This window comes from Furipterus horrens, unplaced genomic scaffold (genome assembly GCF_987537825.1).
Source record: "Furipterus horrens unplaced genomic scaffold, mFurHor1.1.pri manual_scaffold_7, whole genome shotgun sequence".
NCBI classification, from domain to species: domain Eukaryota; kingdom Metazoa; phylum Chordata; class Mammalia; order Chiroptera; family Furipteridae; genus Furipterus; species Furipterus horrens.
In genome coordinates this window covers 106,229,436-106,251,000 of record NW_028327177.1, presented here as the reverse complement: position 1 = coordinate 106,251,000, position 21,565 = coordinate 106,229,436, and the positions used below count along the sequence as shown (strand labels likewise).

Genomic DNA, 21,565 nt, shown 5'->3' with positions numbered 1-21,565 from the left:
AGAGTAGTTTCCTTCTACTCCTAGTTGTTGAGTGTTTTTATTATGAAAGGATGTTGAATTTTGTGAAGTGCTTTTTCTGCATCAGTTGAGATATCATGTGCTTTCCCCCCTTTATTCTGTTACTGTGGTGTATTGCATTGATATGGTTTTTTATGTTGAACCAACCTGGTATTCCAGGAATAAATCCTGCTTGGTCATGGTGTATAATCTTTTAAATGTACTCCTGATATCAGTTTGCTAGTGTTTTGTTGATGAATTCATGAGGGATGTTGGTCTGTAGTTTTTTCTTTCAGTCTAGCTTTGGTATCAAGGTAATGCTGGCCTTGTAGGATGAATTAGGAAGTGTTCCTTTCTTTTCAATTTTTTGGATGAGTTTGAGAAGGCTTGGTACTAGTTCTTTAAATGTTTGGTAGAAATCAGCAATGAAGCCATCAGGTCCAGGGGTTTTCTTTGTGAGTAGTTACAGGTCTATTCATATCTTCTATTTCTTCATGATTTTGTCATGATAGGTTTTATATTTCTAGGAATTTGTCCATTTCATCTAGGTTATCCAATTTGTTGACATGCAATTGTTCATAATATTCTCTTATAATCATTTATATTTCTGTAAATTTGGTAATGATATCCTCACTTTTTTTTTAATGTGTTTTATTAATTATAATATTACATTTGTGCCAATTTCCCTTCCCTCTGCTCCCCTTCACCCGGTGGCCCCCCTCCCTCCAGTTGTCCCCCCCTTTTAGATCATGTCCATTAGTTGTGCATACAGTTCTTCTCAACCTCTCTCTGTCTATTCCATTCCCTCCTACCATGATCCTTAATTCCTATATCATCTCCCTCCCTCTCCCCATTCCCCCTCCCTGTTGACCTCCCCCAATATGTTCCCCGTACCTATAGTTCTTTTTCCACTCTCGTTGCCTGTTTAGTTTGCCTTTGTTTCAATTCCCTAGCTTCTGTTGTTTCTTGTGATGCAGTTTTCATTTTAGATTTCATTGTCTTGATCCTCCTTTTTCTAAACCAGTCCCTTTAACATCTCATATAACAGTGGTTTGGATCTAATGAACTCTTTCAGTTTTATTTTGTCCTGGAAACACTTTCTCTGTCCTTCTATTCTGAATGACAATTTCACTGGATAGAGTATTCGTGGTTGTAGGTTTTGGATTTTCATTATTTTGAATATTTCTTGCCAGTCCCTTCTTGCCTGCAGGGTCTCCCTTGAGAAGTCAGCTGATAGTCTAATTGGGACCCCTTTGTACATAATTCTTTTCTTCTCTCTTGCCGCTTTTAAGATTCTCTCTTTATCTTTAATTTTTGACATTTTGATTATAATGTGTCTTGGAGTGGTTCTCCCTGGGTCCAGTTTTTTTGGAACTCTCTGTGCTTCCTGGACCTGTAAGTCTATTTCCTTCCCCAAGTCTGGGAAGTTCTCCTTTATTATATTTTCACTCAATTTTTCAAGTTCTAGTTCATCTTCCTCGCTCTCTGGCAAACCAATGATTCTTATGTTGGGCCTTTTGTAGCTGTCCCAGAGGTTTCTGATCCTCTCATCGTTGCTTCCCATTTCCTCTCCCTGCATTGGTTGACTGCTTGTTCCTTCTCCATATTCCAGTTTGTTGAAATGAACTCTGGATTTTTTTTCCTCACCATCTGTCTCGTATGTGGTTTTGTTCCTTTCGTTATGAGTGTTTTTCGCTTCTTTCTCATCTTTTTCCAGATCTTTTGTGAATTCTGTAAGCCACCTGATAACAATGGCCCAGAACTGAGCATCTGACAGGTTTCTTATCTGTTCATCTGTCAGGTTCTCCATCTGTTGCCTGGTGAGCTGTGCCACCGGGATTTCTATAGTTGTCTGCCTCATTTTGACAGATGCGTTTTGTTTTCTTGGGCCGGCTGTAGGGGGCAGTGCCTGTGTACTCGTAATGACCCAGCGACCGGCCGCCGTTCGGCAGCCTTTCTTGCTGTGCCGTGGTGCTTTGTCGTCACAATCTAGTGACCGGTGCCTGTCCGCGACCTATTTCGCAGCCCTGTGGCGCTTTCTTTGGGGGCGGGGGTCCAAGATGGATTCACACAGTTATTCCGCTAGGAGACCGGGATCCGTCCTCCCGCCCCCCTGGGCCTCACTGTTCAAGGCGATGTGGTGGCTGCTTTCCCCAGCGTTGGGGTCGCAAGCTGCCAGGGGTTCGACTGCAGCCGGGGTTGTTCTCTCCGCCGCTGTCCCAGGTGCGACCGCAAACAGCGCCGCCCTCTTTTGCTCTTACCTGCCCAAAGGGCGCCGCTGGTTTATAACTTCGTATGTTGGGCTTCTGTGTAGTTTTATTTTCTGGAATTTCTAGTTATCCTTTGTTTTGAAGTAGTTGTATTCCTCTCTAGTTGTAGAGGGAGACCTAGCGCGTCCGTCTAAGCCTCCATCTTGGCCGGAAGTCGATATCCTCACTTTTATTTCTGATTTTAGTAATCTGAGTCTTTACTCTTTTTTTTTTTTTTTTTCCCTTAATCCATCTAGCCAATCGTTTGTCATTTTTGTTGATTTTTTCTGAGAACCAGCTTTGGTTTTGTTGATTTTACTCTATTGTTTTTTCTGTATTTCTTTTATCTCTGCTATAATCTTTATTATTTCCTTTCTGCTGCAGGGTTTGGGTTTTTTACCTTTTTAAAATTCTAGTTCCTTAAGTTGTAAAGTTATGTTGTTTATTTGAGATCTTTCTTAATTTTTAATGTAATCATTTATAGCTTATAAATTTCTTCCTTAACCCCACTTTGTGATGTTCCCTAAGTTTTGATATTTTATTTATTTCATTTTCATTCATCTCAAGTTTTTTCTAATTTCCTCTTCAATCCATTAGTTGTTTAAGAATGTGTTTTAATTTCCACAAATTTTTGAATATTCCAGTTTCCTCTGTTGGTGATTTCTAACTTCATCCCATTATGGTCAGAGAAGATACTTTATATGCTATATATCTTTAAATTTCCATTAAGGCTTAATTTTTGGCCTAACATATGGTCTATCCTGGAGAATGCCCAATGTGCACTTGAGAAGATTTATTTGTTGTTTCTGGGTAGTGTTCTGTATAGTATATTAGGTCTGTTAAGTTCTTTATTTCCTTACATATCTTCTGTCTGGTTGTTCTATCCATTTTTTAGATTGTGATATTGAAGTCTCCAACTATTATCACAGAACTTTATTTCTCCCTTCAATTCTATTAGTTTTTGCTTCACATGTTTTTTCTGATGTTATTAGGTATGTAAATGTTACAATTATTACATTTTGCTGTGTTGAATCTTTTGTTTAAATGTAGTGTCTTTTTTCGGTCTCGTAATAACTTAAAATTTTAAATATTTTATTTAATATTAGTACAGCCACCTCAGCTCTCTTTTGGTTATTGTTTGTATGGAGTATCTTTTTCCTTCCTTTCATTTTCAGTCTATTTGTGTCTTTGGTCCTAAAGTGAGTCTCTTGTGAAAAGCACAAGTTGCATCATGAGTTGCTATACGTTCTGCCAATTTTTCTTTTGATTGAAAAGTTTAATTTGCACTTAAAATAATTATCGATGAGCCCTGGCAGGTGTGGCTCAGTTGGAGTGTCATCTCATAAACTGAAGGGTTGTGGGTTCAATATCTGGTCCCCAGTCAGGTTTGGTCTCCAGTTGGGCACATGCAAGAGGCAACTGATAAATGTTTCTCACATTGATGTTTCTCTCCTCCTCTCTTCTCCTAGCTCTAAAAATAATAATTATTATTATTGATGAGGAGGAACTTCTCTCATTCTGCTGTTTTATATATGCCTTATAGGGTTTTTTGCCACTCATTTTCTACATTCCTTTCTTTTGTGTTTAGTTGATTTTTTGTATTGAAATGTATAAAACTCTTTCTCATTTCCTTCTCTGTGTATTCTAAAGCTATGGTCTTTGAGGGAATTATGGGGAGTACATTTAACATCCTAAAGTTACATCACTCTTAGTTTGAATTTATTCCAGTTTAACTTCAATGACATGCAGAAACATTTCTCCTTTAAAGCCCTGTCCCCACCCTATTTGGTTGGTAATGTCACAAAATTATATCTTTATACATTGTGTGCCCAAAGCATAATGTAAATTCTTTTAAATACATTTAGTCTACTAAATTATGTAGAAAACAAGATTTGGAGGTTCAAATCAAAGTTGCAATAATATTAGCTTAAACTAACAGGTTTTTTGTTTGTTTGTTTTTAATTTAACTATTAGTCTCTTAAATCATGAAGAAAAAAAAAAAAACAGTTTCAAACCACCATTATAGTAATACTAGATTTTATAATTACCCAAGTATTTCCTTTCATTGAGATCTTCATTTTTCCAGTTGGCTTTGAATTACTGTCTATGGTCCTTTCATTTCACCTTTGGGGACTCCTGTGAGCATTTTTCGCAGTGAGTCTAATGATCATGAACTTCCTGGGCTGTTGTTTATCTGGGACTGTTTTGATTTCTCTCTCAATTTTGAAGGGCAGTTTTGCCAGCTGTAGGATTCTTGATTGACAAGTTTCTTTTTCCTTTGAGGACTTTTAATATATCTGCTAACTATCTTCTGGAGGCCTCCAAAATTTCTGATGAGCATTCTTTAAATATTCTAGTTAAGGATCCCTTGTATGTGATGATTTGTTTCTCTTGCTACTTTCTAGATTCTCACTTGTCTTTTGAAAGTTGGAGTACTGTACTGGCTGGTGGCTCAGTTGGTTGGAGCATCATCCCATACACCAAAAGGTTGTAGGTTCAATCCCCAGTCAGGGCGTGTATAGGAGGCAGCCAGTCAATGTTTCTCTAGCATTGATATTTCTCTCTCTCTCCTATCCTCTCTCTAAAATCAGTAAACATATCCTCAGGCAAGGATTAAAAGAAAGAAAGTTTGATGGGTCTTTGACTTCTTGGACTTCATTAAGCTTCTTGGATGTTTTTATTCATGTCTTTCTTCAAATTTGGGGAGTTGTCGGCTATTTTTCAAATATTCTCTGTGCCCCTTTCTTCTTTTTCTGGACTCCCACAATGCATCTTTCCTCACCTGTTGGCATCCTACAGACCCCTTTAGGCACTTTTCTTCAGTTTTTTTCTTCCTATTTTTGAGATTTGGTAATTTGCATTCTTCTATCTTCAAGTTCACAGATTGTTGCTGAAATCTGCCTTTAAATCCTCCTAGTGAATTTATTTCAGTTATTTTACTTTTCAGCTCCAGAATTTTGTTTTGTTTTCTTTTTAGGTTTTTATTGAGGCTTCCATTTTGTTCATACATCACTTTCTGACTTTTCCCACATCTTCCTTGAGTTCTTTGAATTTGTCTAGTAGATCTGACATCATATCTTTTTCAAGGATAATTTCTGTTGGTTTCTATCTTTCCTTTGAATGGGTCATAATTTCCTGGGATTTTTTAAAATAAGCCTTGTGATTTTTTGTTGTTGTTGTTGAAAAGACATTTCAATCTAATAATGTGCTATCTCTGGAAACCAGAGTCGCTCCCTTTCCCAGGGTTCGCTGGGCTTTGTTATTGTCATTTCGTTGTTGTCATTGTCATTGTCACCTGTCACTGTGCCAAGGATCATCCTGGCATGAAAACTTAAGTCTTTTAACTGTTTTACATTAGTGAGTTTTAAGTTGGTGTATTACATGGCAATAATTTTTTTTTTTTTAAAGCCTTAAGTCTTCTAAGGCCTTTTCAACCCTGTGTTTTTCCTGGGCACGTGCAGTCACTTTCTAATTTTTCTTGAATATGCAGTTGCTTTTGAATGTCCTAGTGTTTGATGTCTGGCTTCCAACAGAGGAAAAAGAAAAATAGGGAGGTGTGGAAAAAACAACCCAACCCGTTAAGTCCCCTGGAAGTCACTTCAGCCAAAGGCAAAGGGCCTGCAACAATAGAGGGAGGCTCCACGGTGGTCATTGCCGCCTCCTCATCTGCGCTTCTGTGGTCAGAAGTAGCAATCAGCAGTTGGGGCACAGTTCCCCAATATCTGGAGGACTGAGTCCTTTTGCCCACCTTGGCTCCCACAAGCTGTGTGCAGGCTGCTGCAGGACCACAATGCACAGCTGTCACTGCAGGGTGGAGTTGGGGGATGGGTATCTGCTACTCTTCTGAGAGCTGCAACTGACCAAAATTAACCTCAATTTATTGTCCAAGTCCACTGTTTATCAGATTGAGAACTTTCCTTCTAGTCACAGTTGAATGTTTTTACCATGGAATGGTGTTGGATTTTGTCAAATGCTTTTTTTGCATCCAGTGAGAGGATCATGTGGCTTTTGTCCTCTTACTCTTTTAATGTGATGTATTACACTTATTTATTCATGTTGAACAAACTTTGCATTCCTGGATAAATCCCACTTAGTCATGGGTTATAATCCTTTATATGCTTCTGTATTAGAATTGATAGTGTGTTGTTGAGTATTGCTTCGTCTATATTCATAAGGAATATTGGTCTTGTACTTTTTTGTGTGATATCAAGTAATATTGACCTCATAGAATGCATTGGGAACTGTTCCCTCCTTTTTTATTTTTCGGAAGAGTTTTCAAAGCATAGGTTCATCGTTTACTTTTATTCAAGGAAAAATATCTGCTCACTTTAGGTGTCCAGGCGACCCCTCAGAACCTTGAGTCTTGCTTTGATGGGTATTGATTAAATTCCGGATTCTTGCATTACTGAGGGGCTTTTCCCAGTCCTGTCCCATTGGGGCTGGGAGGTTGCCAGGACTCTTTCACAAGTATTAATCCCAGTAGTTTTCAGTGTAATGCTGGTTCTGTTTGCCATATGCTACAGTGTTGTTAGAGAATTCCTTCTGGAAACTGTCATCTTAGGGGAGTGTTTTATAGCTGGCTTTGGAGACAGTGAAAACATTCAAAGATCATCTCAAAAAGTTATTTTGGTAGCTTTTTATTTTACTGAAGTTGTACAGAGCAGATCTGAAAATTCCTTTGTTGTTTTTTTTTCTTGCATTTACAACATTAGAAACAGCTACTTTACAATTGTATTTTCTTTGTGCCATCTTGTATCAATATCTCATTAATTCCTTTGTCATATTGAGTCCTCACTCTAGAACAGTAGCTCATCACTCCTTTAAAGCCAGTGTGAGCCCTGGCCAGTGTGACTCAGCTGGTTGGAGCATCATCCTGTTCACTGAAAGGTTGTGGGTTTGATTCCCTGGTTGAGGCACATAGAGAAGGCAACCAATCGATGTTTCTCTTTTGCACAGATGTCTCTTCTCCCCTGCTCTCTCTCTCTCCCTCCCTTCCTCTCTTCCTCTCCCTAAAATCAAAGAAAAAAATATCCTGGGGTGAGGATAAAAATAATAATAATAAAGCCACTGTGAAAGCGAAAGGCATGGCACACTCTCCCTCTGGGGAGCACGCCTGTATCTTTCCTGCCCCCTTCCTCTTCCTCCACAGGTGCATTATCTGTACCCTTCTTTCTCCCCAGCTCCAAGGGCCCTCTTCTTTTGCCTTTGTAATTTGTTTCCTAAGCCCATTTCTTTTCACCACTTATTTCTACCTCTGTAACTTTCTAAATAAACTTTCTCTTATAGTTTAAAAAGAGAATGCAAAAAGCATGGCCCCCTGGCCACCACTGGGCATCTTCCTGAGCCCTCTTGTGATCCAGCCCACTTTTCGCCCACAGGTACCACGGATACAGACTTCTCAGCCAGAATCTCCAGGGATGACCAGCCCCTCCCCACGCATCCAGATAATCTCCACCGACTCTGCAGTAGCCTCACCTCAGCGTATTCAGGTACCTGCACCAGTCCCACTTAATTCTAGACACCTGCCTAAGGGTTTCACTAAGGAGTTGTGCCTTGGGCATCAAGTACAGTACAACATTATTCTTTTAAAAATAAAAGAAGAAAAGGTTTACATTTATTGAATTAACCCTTTAAAATTTTTATTTATTTATTTTTAGAGAAAGGGGAAGGGAGGGAGAAAGAGAGGAAGAGAAACATTGATGTGAGAGACAAACATTGATCAGTTGCCTCTCACATGCACCCCATCCAGGGACCGAACCCGCAACCCAGGCATGTGCCCTGACTAGGAATCCAACTGGCGACCTTTCACTTTGCAGGACAACACCCAACCTACTGAGCCACACTGGTCAGGGTTTGAATTAACTCTTAGTACAAAAGTCTAAACTACTTTTTAAAACTATTTGATTGGAGTTCCATTTTATTACTTAGATGCATCCAAACTGAGAGGCTTGCTTGTAAAGTGCTTAGAACAGTACCTGACACGTATTAATGTTTAGTATGTACTAATTATCTATATATAATAACTGTTATTACCAGTATTGTTCTTATTAATGAATTGATATTCACTTATGGGAAATTCAGTCTTACCCAGGGCTCTGAAACTGCCTCTGGCCCATTGAAAAAGAGAGGGTATGGCTATCGAAAGTAGGATTAACAAACTCACATTAAAGATTCATAGTTATCTCAACAAGCTGAATCAAAAGGTCAGACCAAAAACATCAACAGAGGTGGGTGGCAGAAAAAAACGTTAGTTACATAACGTGAGTTTGAGAGACTACCAGGGTGGACAGATGTCAGGTATTTGAGTAAATAAGTAAAAAGATTGCTTTTATTTACAGTTTATTTCAAGCTCACTACAAGAGTAACTAGATAATTTCAATTGTATTTGCTCACTCTTAAAAGTGATTTTATGTACAATATTACAAATTAAGCATAGGAGAGTTCTAATAAGTGAAATGAAACAAGTTAAAATTTTTATTCCCATTATGTCTATATTTCATGATATTTTATCATAAATACAGGAGTTCATATATTTGTTATTGTTTTAACTTTATACCAAGTAGGAAACACATATCTGAGTGTTTGGAAATTCAGAAGTAATGGCCTGACATTAATGTTTTACTATTCTCCAGAATTAGGAACTTTATATAATTAAATTATTTTTTTCTCTTTTACTTGTTCTTATTTGCTGATGGTGACTTAAAAATTGGACCTTTCTAGTTTTATGTAGTAGGTGTTAGGATCCTGCCTACATTATTCTTCTGACTGGAAAAGAAGCTAACTGCATTTAATCATGGCTGTTACATCATGGTATCACATCCATCTGAGGGCAGGTGAGAACATCGACAGCTCCTCCAGGAAACTGTCGGTAGCTAGTGTACATTTCAAGAGGGTATGCACTTCCCCTGCATTGATATAAGTAGAATCTTTATGTTTTTCTAAGGGCTGTTCTAGCCTCCCATTCCAAACAGTAAGACTATTTCTAGTGCCTGGTATTCTGCTCATGGTGATATTGCTTTCATGGCTGGAATGTAGTACATTCATGTAGACTAGATCCTTGGCATTGAGCTTTCAGTCCCTCTGGGGAAGATAACCTGTTAATATGAGTTTTATGTGTAGTAAATATATCCCTGGCCAGGTGCTCAGTTGGTTGGAGTGTTGTTCTGCACACCAAAAGGTTGCAGGTTCCAGCCCCAGATGGGGAGCATACAGATGGCAGCCAGTCAATGTTTCTAACTCACATCAGTGTTTCTCCATCTCTCTCCCCTCTCTCTAAAATCAATAAACATATCCTTGGGTTTTTTTTTTTTTTTAATGATAATAAGAAAATAAAGTAAAGTGTATATATAGTAAAATATAGTATACATGAACTGGCTGCATTTCAAATTTTGTTGCTTTTTTTTTTTTTTTAAAGAAAAATTAAGCTTATAGGATGATTTCTATATTCTTGATGTTGGTGCTGATGGCTTTGATGAAGTTTTCATTTCTAGCCCTGACTTCAGTGTTGATTCACCCATGCCCTGAAGCCTGGGTAGAGAATAAGTACTATGATGTTTTAATAAATAAAGATGCTTGGAACCCAAATAGTAGCTTCTGTGATAAGGCTGGGAGGGAAAGCTTATACAATAAGGATGACAGACTAGGCAACATATAGGAACTTTGACCCTGAATGGAACAGACTTAGGGTGAAATCTTATCTCCCCTCAGCTCTGTGACCCTGGAGAAAATTTCCATAATCCATATGTGTAGCTGTAAAATGGCAACAAAAATAGTGTCTATTTTATAGAATTTTTAAAAGATTTAATGAGATAATTTCTTTAATCCTACAGAAAACAAACATCAGTAAATGTTAGCAAATGAGTTATATCTTTTTTTTATTTTTATATAATTTCAAATTTATGGAAAATAGTACATGGAAATTCATTATACCCTTTTTCCATGTTCATCAATTCTGAGTGTGTGTATGCATATATTTCCTAAACCATTTGAGAATTAAAGACATCACTTATCTTTGCCTGCCCTGGATACTTGAGTACTTATAAGAACAATGGCATTCTCTTACAAAATCACAGTTCAGTTATCAACATCAGGAAACTTAATATTGAAACATACCATTATCTAATCCATAGTCCATATACTAAAATGTTATCAGTTTTCCCAGCTAAGTCCTTTAAAGCTGTCTTTTCCTATTCCAGGATTTATATTACTGATTTTAATAATGATAATCATAATAAGAGTGTGGCGGTTAACACAAGACCAACATATCTAGTTATGCAGGCCAATGGAGGGTGAGCTGAAACAGACTTGTGTTCATCAGTATTATGTTATCCTAATGGCTGTAAAAGGGCTTTACGGCCATGTGGGAAGGGTGGCAGTCGTGAGTGGGGTAGGTAGCCTTGTGGCTAGAGTTGAAAGCTATTGTTTGGGGGGATGCAGAGGTCTGGGGTGGGAACTGGGAGGAGATGGGGGTCTGAGAACAGCCATAGGATAACACCACTTGTCTGAGAATGAAGCTTAATCTAAGCCATTGAATCACAAAGTAGTCTTTCAGTAAATCTCACACATTTTCATCATATGTACATCTTTATAGGCCAGTGGTGTTCAAATTGTGTTCTTCATTGCCTCCCAAATTACACAAACATTAGGTTCAAAATTTATTTTTTTAATCCAGTTTTCCAAGTGATTATGATAGATGAAAAGAAAAACACTTGAACATGTCATGTACCAAATTTGACACACTGGAGATCACCAGTGCACTCACTTTTGCTGCAGTGTTTATTCTCTTGGGGCAGACTTAGGTATAAAGCTTCTCTTGCCACCTTTGTGTATTTCAGGTTTTCCTGAGACATTCCTCCGTACTCCCCATTTCAAGTTTGTGTTTTTCAGGAGCACATTGCACTCATTGTTTGACCCAAGGAAATGTTTAAACTTGAGCTTATAAAATACATTTAGATTATATAATACATCTTTTATCTAATATATTGAGGATTCACATTTTACTAGAAAGGACTTATTCTGTTTATATACTTTTTAAATTTTGCAGTCTTTATTACGGTCCCCTGTGGAAGGCATCTTGGGCTCTTACAGCACCCTCCTTTGTCAACTGCCCCCTTCTACCAGCTCTTTGTTCCTATACATTCCTTCTTTGAGCTGCCAGTACCTGTTCTCTGTCATTTCCACATCCACAACCATCTGATGTTTCCTTTCTCACTCTGATGCTCTAGTGGCCCCTCTCAGGTACTACCAGGAGGTGTTGCTTATTTGTAGGTGTTCAGTGGGTGATAGGTGCACACCATAACAAAATCACACCAAGCAGTGTACAGAGTAAAAAATAAGTCTTCTTCCCCCCTCTTCTCCAGGTGTGTCCCAAGAGGTGGCCTCTATTACTGTATTACTTATTTATCCTTTCAGAGACAGGCTGTACATATGTACCCACAAACACATGTGTAAATACATAGAGCATATTTTTAAACATATGTCAACATTCTGCTCACACTTCTGCACTTTACTCTTTTCTTAACATCATTTTTTAATTTTTTTATTATTGATTATGCCATTACAGTTGTCCCAATTTTTCCCCCCTGCTCCCCCTCTCCCTTCAATTCCCCCCCCTTAGTCCATGCATATAGTTCTTCTCAACATCTTCCTGTCTATTCCACTCCCTCCTACTATGCTTCTTAATTCCTATACCATCTCCCTCCCTTTCCCCCCTTCCCCCTCCCCACTGACCCCCTACCCAAAATGTTCCCCATACCTATAATTCTTTTCCCCTCTCGTTGCCTACTTAGTTTGTCTTTGTTTCGATTCCCTTGCTTCTGCTGTTGGTTGTTGTGATACAGTTTTCATTTTAATGTTCATCATTTTGATCTTCCTTCTTCTAAACCAGCCCCTTTAATATCTCGTATAACAGTGGTTTGGATCTAATGAACACCCTTCAGTTTTATTTTGTCCTGGAAGCACTTTCTCTGCCCTTGTATTCTGACTGACAGCTTCGCTGGATAGAGTAATTGTGGTTGTAGGTTTTTGCTTTCATTTCTTTGAATATTTCTTGCCAGTCCATTCTTGCCTGTAGAGACTCCTTTGAGAAATTCGTTGATAGTCTAATTGGGACCCCTTTGTACATGATTCTTCTCTTCTCTCTTGCTGCTTTTAAGATTCTCTCTTTATCTGTAATTTTTTACTTTTGATGATAATGTGTCTTGGTGTGGTCCTCCCTGGGTCCAGCCTATCCAGAACTCTCTGTGCTTCCTGGACCTGTAAGTTCATTTCCATCCCCAAGTTAGGGAAGTTCTGCTTCATTATTTTTTCACATAATTTTTCAATTCCTAGTTCTTTTTCTTCACCTCTGGCAATCCGATAATTCGAAATTTCGATCGCTTATAGCTGTCCCAGAGGTTTCTGAGCCTCTCATCATATTTCTCATTTTTGTTTCCTCTTTCTACACTGGTTGACTGTTTGTTCCCTCCCTATGTACCGATTTGTTAATTTGATCCCTGGCTTTCCCTTCCTCACCACTTGTCTTGTATTTTTGTTCATTTCAGCAGGACTAGCCTTCATTCCTTCCCTGTCTTGATTCAGCCCTGCTGTTAGATCTGTAAACTGTCTTATAACTGTAACTCTGAACTGAGCCTCGGAAAGATTCTCTATTTGTTCATCAGTCAAGGCTTTTATTTGTTTTTTGGTTAGCTGTGTGATTGGTATTTCAATCATTAATTCTGCCATTCTGACCGTTTTGTTTATCTTTCCTTCTTGGGTGGGGCGCTGTCACACCTCCTACGCTATATTGGGCGGAGCCCCATGTACTTGTCACAACCTGGCGACCTTTCTCACCACACTGTGGTGCTTTGTGTGGTGGCGGGGGTCCAAGATGGATTCCTGCTGTTACTCTCCGCTGAGGAAAATGGCCGCTTCCCAATGGGGTCTGCCTTCCCCGGCGTTGGAATCACGAACTGACAGATCTGGTCTGTAGCCAGGGCTGGTTCCCAGGCACTTCTCTCCTTCCCCCCAAATACTGGTGTCTGCTTACCGGGTCCGGCTGTTCGCTGCTACGGCTGCCGCCTCCAGCACAGTTCCATCTTAGCCGCGGGTTCGCCTCTCCTACCCATCCGGATGAGCACCACTTGTTTATGACTTTATACGTTGGACTTCCATGTAGCTTTATTTTCAGGAACTTCTTATTATTTTTAGTTTCGCAGTAGTTGTAATTCTTCTTAGTTGTAGAGGGAGACAGAGCGTATCAGTCTATGCCTCCATCTTCTTTCTTAACATCTTTTGAAGGTAGTTCCGTGGGATACACATAGAGCTTCCTCTTTCTCTTGAGTGATAATTTGATGTCCCATTTCATGGGTGCTAGAATGAATAACCTGCTTTATTTAGCACATGTGAGAGTATTTCTGTATGATCTATTCTTTAAAGTAGGATTGCTGGGAGAAAGGGCGTGTCCATGTGTAATTTTTTTAAATCGTAGTATATGTTAAGTCCTCACTTAACATCAATAGGTTCTGCAACTTTGGGTGAAACAATATGTAATGAAACCAGTTTTACCATAGGCTAATTGATATAAACAAGAGTTAAATTCCTGCAGCATCTCATCAACATTGTAAGGAAGCAACACTGAATGTTGTTCAAGTGGATGCTAATTGACATGTGCAACATAATGATTTGATATTTGTATGTATTGGGTGATCGCAATAAATCTAGTTGTCACTCATCACCATACATAGTCATATTTTTTCTTGCAATGAGAACTTTTAAGATCTACTCTCTTAGCAACTTATTGAGTCACCATGCTATACATTACAGTTCTGTGACTTATTTATTCTATAACTGCAAGCTTGTACCTTTTGACCTTCTTCACACATTGCGCTCTCACCTTCCAGCTCCTGCTTCTGGCAGTCACCGATGTGTGCTCTATATCTGAGTACTTTTGTTTGTTTTGTTTGGTTCCTAAGATTCATCGTGTAAGAGAAAGTATACAGTATTTGGACATTTTTAACAATATTCTTCCGATTTAGGAGAATGGAATATCTCCATTTATTTATGTCTTCTTCAAGTTATGTTATTGATGTCTTACAGGTTTCAGTGTACAGGTCTTACACCTCCTTGGTTATATTTATTTCTAGGCATTTTATACTTTTCGATGCAACTGTAAATGGGAATTTTTTCTTCATTTCTCTTTATGAGTTAGTCATTAGTGTGTATAGAAACACTATTTTTGTATATTGTATATTTGTACAGATTTTTATATATTGATTTTTGTATCCTGTAACTTTACTAAATTTGTTTGTTAATTTTAACAGTTTTTTGTTGATGGGTTCTTTAAGGTTTTCTATAATGTCATCTGTGGATAGTGACAGTTTTACTTCTTCCTTTCCAATCTAGATGCCTTTCTTTTTTTTTCTTTGCCTAACTGCACTGACTAGGACTACCAATACCATGTTGAGTAAAAGTGACAGGAGTAGGTAGGCATCCTTCTCTTGTTTCTGACCTTAGAGGAAAAGCTTTCAGCTTTTCAGCATTGAGTATAACATTAGCTGTGTGTCCATTTGAAATTCTGACCGTTGTTGCCAGAGTGCCTTCCAAAGAAGTCATGCCAACTTCTACCCTCCTAAGGAGAGTATTTCTTTCCCCACATACTCAACTGTATATTGTGCTATATATGCTTTTTAATCCTTTTTAGTTTCCTAGGTGAAATTATATATCATTGCTATATAAATTTTACATTTCTATTATTTATTCTGCTCTTGAATACCCAAGCTAATACTCAGATTTTATATACTTGTAAATAAGAAAGTACTGTTTTTCCTGTACCCCTACCCATTTACTTTTCAACCAATAGGATTTTTAAAATTTATGTCTTAATTTTATTTTGATTATCTTATTAAATAAACTTCTATGACTGAAAACTAAATACATATATTAAAATATTAGGCTTTTTCAGAACCACTGCTCTCAAACATCCCAGATTAGTCATTCAGCTAAGTAACTGTTTTATAAAATTCAGATTAGTTAAACTTACCAGAAATAATTCTAGGCTAACTTTTATGGTATTGGCTGTAGTTCTTTCCTGCACTTTTTCTGCTAGACTGCTCAATGTTGGAGTCCTTTGGGATTCCATTCTGGGTCCACTTTTTCCTCTCTGTATTTTATCTAGCTGAGCCCATGGATTTAAATATCATTTATTCTATGCCAGTGACTCCCAAATGGATATCTATGGCCCAGACCTCTGTTGTGAGCTCCATTGAGTTCAAAATGTTTTTTTGAAGATTTTATTAATTTATTTTTAGAGTGAGGGGAAGGCAGGGAGAAAGAGAAGGATGTTTGAAAGAAAGATCAATCAGTTGCCTCTTGCATGCCCTCGACTGGGACCTGGTCCGCAACCCAGGCATGTGCCCTGACCGGGAATCAAACTGGCGACTTTTCCGTTCGCAGATCAGCGCTCAATCCACTGAGCCACTCCAGTCAGGGCTAGTTCAAAATATTTAAAATTTTTTCTTAAGACTTTTTCTTTGACCCATGTGTTATTCAGAAGTGTGTTGTTTAATTTCTAAATATTTATGGATTTTCTAACTCTCTTTCTATATATATACATTTTTTTAAATCTGTATTTTATAGCCCAGAATGTGAATGTTTTGTGCAAGCTTGAGATGAATGTGTATTCTGCTGTTATTAGATGGATTTTTTTTCTTTGACTATGAAAGCTGAGTTTTTTTTTTACCTTTTTATCTTATTTTATTTTTTATGTATATTTTATTAATTATGTTGTTACAATAGTCCCAATTATTTTTCCCCTTTGCTCCCCTCTGCCCAGCAACCCCCTTCCCTCCAGCAATCCCACCCCCCCTTAGTTCATGTCCATTGGTTGTGCATATAAGTTCTTTGGCTTCACTCTTCCCTATATTATTCTTAACTTCCCTCTGTCTACTTTGTACCGCCGATTATGCTTCTTAATCCCTGCACCATATCCCCATTCCCCCCTCCCCCCCACCAGCTGATAACCCTCCAAATGATCTCCATACCTATGATTCTGTTCCTATTCTAGTTTGCTTAGTTGGATTTTGTTTTTATGTTATAGATTCAGTTGTTGATAGTTTTGAGTTTGTTGTCATTTCAATGTTCATAATTTTGATCTTCTTTTTCCTAAGTCCGTTTGACATTTCATATAATAATAGCTTGGTGATGATGAACTCCTTTAGCTTTACCTTGTCTGAGAAGCACTTTATCTTCCCTTCCATTCTAAATGATGGCTTTGCTGGATAGAGTAATCTTGGTTGTAAATCCTTGCTTTTCATCACCTTGAATACTTCTTACCAGTCCCTTCTTGCCTATAAAGTTTCTTTTGAGAAATCAGCTAATAGTCTTATAGGCACCCCTTTGTAGGTAACTCTGTGCTTTTCTCTTGCTGCTTTTAAGATTCTCTCTTTATCTTTAACCTTTGGCATTTTAATGATGATGTGTCTTGATGTGGTCCTCTTTGGGTCTAGCTTGTTTGGGACTTTCTGTGCTTCCTGGCCTTGTACGTCTATTTATTTCACCAAATTCGGGGAGTTTTCCTTCATTATTTTCTCACATAAGTTTTCAATTTCTTGTTCTTCCTCTTCTCCTTCTGGGGCCCCTGTGGTTTGGATGTTGGCACGTTTAAAGTTGTCCCAGAGGTTCCTAAGTCTCTCCTCATTTTTTTCAATTCTTGTTTCCTCATTCTGTACTGGTTAACTGTTTTTTTCTCCCTTATGTTCCAAATCATTGATTTGAACCCTGGTTTCCTTCCCTTCACCATTGGTTTTGTGTGGACTTTCCTTCATTTCATTTAGCCTAGCCTTCACTTCTTCCCTTATGTATTTTCTGTACTTAAGCATATCTGTCAAGCCTGTGAGCATCTTTATCACCACTGTTTTGAACTCTGTGTCTGTTAGGTTGGCTCTCCTCGTTTGTTAGGTTGGCTATCTCGTCCTCGCTTAGTTCTCCCACTGGAATCTTGATCCATTCCCTCTTCTGGGCCATACTTCTCTGTCTCCTCATTTTCACAGGCTCCTGTGTTAGTTTGCCTCTGTGTCTTAGGTAGAGCTGCCGCTCCTGTCGCGTTGTAAGGGGCGGAGCCTTAGGTATTTGCCAGTACTGGGCGACCCGTTTCATCATGATGTGGTGCTGTTTGTGGGGGAGGGGTTTGAGAGGGAACAATGCTGCTTGCTCAGCACTCGCCCCTTTTTCAGGCACTTCTCCCACTTCCGCACTAGACTGGCACCCCTCTAGCTGCTGACCTGGCTGTCGTTCCCAGAGTCGGTGGGTCTGCAGACATTCTTGGACTGTGGGGGCTCTTTAAACAAGCAGACTCTACTGAGAAACCGGCAGTTTCTTCCTCCACCCCAACCCCCACTGGTTTGCACAGTCAAAAGCAATGAGGCTTTATTTTCCCCTGTGCTGGGACCATACACTGCACAGTCTGGTCTGGTGCTGGGAGTGCTCCCCAGGTGTCTTTCCCAACTTTTTAAAAACATATGACTGCTCTTTCCACTGGCCTGCCGCTGCCACTGCTGCTGCTGCCACCACACCACATCCTCTCCGCCCGACTCCACCCCTCCTACCTGTCTGGATGAGTATTTCTTCTTTATATCTTCATTGGACTTCCATGCAGCTTGATTTTCTGGAACTTCTGATTGTCTCTAGTTTTGAGGTAGTTGTATTTCTTCTTAGTTGTGGAAGGAGACACAGCGTGTCTGTCTAGGCCTCCATCTTGGCCAGAAGTTAGATGGATTATTTTATAAATGTCAGTTATGTCAAGTTTATCGATAATGCCATTCAGGCTTACTTTGTTCTTATTTTCTGCCTGCTCGGTTTATTAATTGCTGACAGGGAAGCAATGACATCTCCCAACTATAATAGTTTATTTCTGTGTTTCTCCTTGGCAGTTTTACCATTTTTCTGCCCCACATGTTTTGAAGCTCTCCATTGTTAGGTGCATACACATTTAGGATTATTATGTCTTTTGGGAGAATTGAGCCATTTATCATTATGTAATGTTCCTCTTTATTCCTGGTATTTTCCTTTTTCTTAAGTCTACTTTATCTTTAAATTAATATAGTTACTCCAGCTGTCTTTTGATTAGTGTTACCCTGGTAACTTTCTTCATCCCTTTACTTTTAACCTTTCTGTGTCCAGGGTTTCCTATTGACAATTTATAGCTGGGTTGTCTTTTTTTTTTATCCAAATGACAATCCCTGTCTCTTAATTGGTGTATGCAAGCCATTCACACTTAAAGTAATTTTGGATATATCAACCATGTATGTAAATTTTTTATTTGTTGCCAGGCTCTTCTTTTCCTGCCTTCTCTGGTTTTGATTGAGCAATTCATTTGATCTCTTTTATTTCTTCTGTTAGTGTATCAAATATACTTCACAGATATTTTTGTTGTGGCCCTGGAGTTTACGGTATATATTTTTAAGTTGACCTTCAAATAACACTATTCTGTTTCACTTACAATGCAGGTACCTTGTTAAGAGGATCCCCAGTTCCTTCATCCCTCCTGTTCTTTGTGACATTGCTGTCATTTGTTTCATTTATTCACTTACTATAATTACCTAGTACATCGATATTATTATTAACTTAATTATTTCTAGGTCAATTAAAAATTAGAAAATAAATTTTTTATTTTACCTTTACTTAATTCAGGAGGATTAGAGACAAACTTTTAAATGATTTTATTTATTTACTTTTAGAGAGAGGGGAAGGGAGGGAGAAAGAGAGAGGAATCAGCAATGTGCAAGAGATACATGGATTGGTTGCCTCTCACATGACCCCAACTGGGGACCTGGCCCGCAACCCAGGCATGTGCCCTAACTAGGAATGAAACCAGCGACCTTTCAGTTATCAGACTGGCACTCAGGCATTCAATCCACATAGCCGTACCAGCCAGGGCAAACTTCTTGTATCTTTATGACAGGAGGTAATTTGCAAATGGGAGCAAGTAACCCTCTAGTTAGGCTCTTTCTCTCCCACAGGACTAGGAGTTAAGGGAGTTATCTCTCTTGACATTTGAATTTTAAAAAGATGGCTCTCAAATCCTTGAAAAACATTCTTGAGTTATGAGACTGACAAGAGGATTATCTAACCATTATGAAGATGTACTTATGTGTGAAAAGGGCTGAGCAAGGACTAAAAGGAAAGAGAGACAGGGGAGAAGTCTCTTCCCTTATTTTCAACAGGGAGAATTAAACCTCTTTTCTTTCATTTGTATTTCACCTTAAAAACAGAATATGCCTAGATACAGATTTTCAGCATTTATTCTGCTCAGTATCTGAGCATCATGGATCTATGGTTTCATGATCTTGTCATTAATTTTGTAAAGTTCGTGGTCATTATTACTTTAAATATTTTTTCATTATTTTCCCTTTGGTATTCCAGTTATGCATATGTTATAGTATGACATTGTCCCATAGTTCTTGGGTTTTTTTTTTTTTCTTCTTTTCCTTTTTTTATTCTTTTTCCCTTTGCACTTCAGTTAGAGAAGTTTCTATTGACCTGTCTTCAGGCGCACTGATTTTTTCCTTGGTTGTGTCTCGTGTACTGGTGAGCTATCAAGGCATTCTTCATTTCTGTTACAGTGTGTTTGATTTCTAGCATTTTCTACTTTCTGAGAATTTCCATTTCTGTTTACATTTCTCATCTTTTCTTGCGTGTTGTCAGCTTTTTTTCTTTAGAGAACTTGACATGTTATCACGGTTATTTTAAATTCGTTGTCTCATAATTCCAACATTTGTGTCATATCTGGGTGTGGTTCTGATGCTTATTTTGTCTCTTCAGATTGTGGTTTTCTTGCCTTTTGGGATGCCTTATAAATTTTTGTTACAGGCCAGACAGTATCAGCTGTATTAGGTAATGGGAACTGAGGTAAAGCCTTCAGTGTGAGGATCTGTGTTACTCTGGCTAGGGGTTGAGCTGTGTTTAAATGTTTGCTGTAGCTGTAGGTGCCAGAGGCTTCAAATTCATCTAGTGTCTTTAGTTTTGCCTCCCCTATTGACTTAGGGCTTCCTGAGATAGTCCTCAGAGAGTCTGTGTCTTGAAGCTTTTCCAGCTGTCAGTCTTTTAGTGATCCTGGTGTCCTTGCGCTGTGACCTTCACAAGGGTTTCTTAATTACCCCTCACCCTCCTCTCCCATGAGTCAGGAAGGCTAGAAGGGCCGCGAGTTTCCCCTGTTGGGATAAGACTGTGGCAGTCTTTTCCATTGGGGAATGGGCCTCGGTTATGGAGAATATTTTTGAGTTTATTTTACAAAAATTACTCTTCCCCTTCCCCTGCCAGAGCCACCAGGGGATCTTTCTCATCTCTTTACCATGAGAACCAAGTGGGGTTACTGTAGCTAAGCCTGGGACCCCCCCAAGAGTTTCTCACTCCTGTGCTAGTTCATGCTAAGTCAAGTCACCAGCAATTCATCATACTTGCCATTTGAGTGTTCTTCCAGCTTGGCTTTTGCTCCAGATAAGCAGATCGCAGACTTTGTGTCACCTCTCTCCAGACTTCAGGATAGACTTTGCTTTGCACTCAACTGTCTAGCAAACCCAAGAAAAATCACTGATTTTCAGTTTGTCTGGCCCTTTTGTATTATAAGGCTGGAGCGATGACTTCCTGGCTCTTTGCATGTTGAAGTTAAAACCAGAAGTTTACTTTGAGCTTCAGACCCATCTATCTGGTAGTTTACTTCACATATTTACTTGAATATCTCATACTTGGCAAACCAAAACCAGACTTATTGAATTCCTGCCAACCCTTGCCTCTCCACCACCCCATTGATAAGGCTAGAAACCTGAGAGTTGTTCCTGACTCTTCTTTCTCCAGTCCTTACTTCACCACCCACCTACACATGCTGTTGCTTTTCCCTCAAGCATGGCTCTCGGAGTGAGCCTCTTCTCTCTAGACGCAGCTCTCACTCCTGTGGCATCCCAGCAGTTCCTTAACTTCTACTTTTTTTGTTTTTATTTTTTTCATCTAACATCCAGGAAGAGCTGTTTAAAATGTAAAGCATTTCCCATTACTTTCTTACTTAAAAACCTGAACGTTTTTAGACAACACTTTCTATGTTATTCAGGTAAAGAAAGTTGTATTAAATTATTTACCCACCTAAACCTTATAGGGATTGAGTTAGTGGGCCTAAATGGAGGAGTTATTTGTTTGACCATTGCCTATGAGCAACACTAACTGTTCATATGAGTTAAAATCTATATTTAAGTAAAACGTTCATTTACCTTTTGCATAGATCAAGAATTTCTTTTAAACAGATTTCACTTTTTATTTTTAATTTAATTATCTTTGCTATCATCCTTTGTTAT

At 38.6% G+C, this 21,565-nt stretch overlaps 1 protein-coding gene across 1 annotated transcript in view; it reads left to right on the top strand.

Moving 5' to 3' along the window:
- Positions 1–21,565, top strand: part of NR2C2 (nuclear receptor subfamily 2 group C member 2) — a 113,254-nt gene that overhangs the window by 63,003 nt on the left and 28,686 nt on the right. Inside the window, exon 3 of the mRNA XM_090284221.1 lies at positions 7,625–7,735. Coding sequence (XP_090140347.1) covers positions 7,625–7,735 — 111 coding nt within the window. The remainder of the gene's footprint in view (positions 1–7,624; positions 7,736–21,565) is intronic.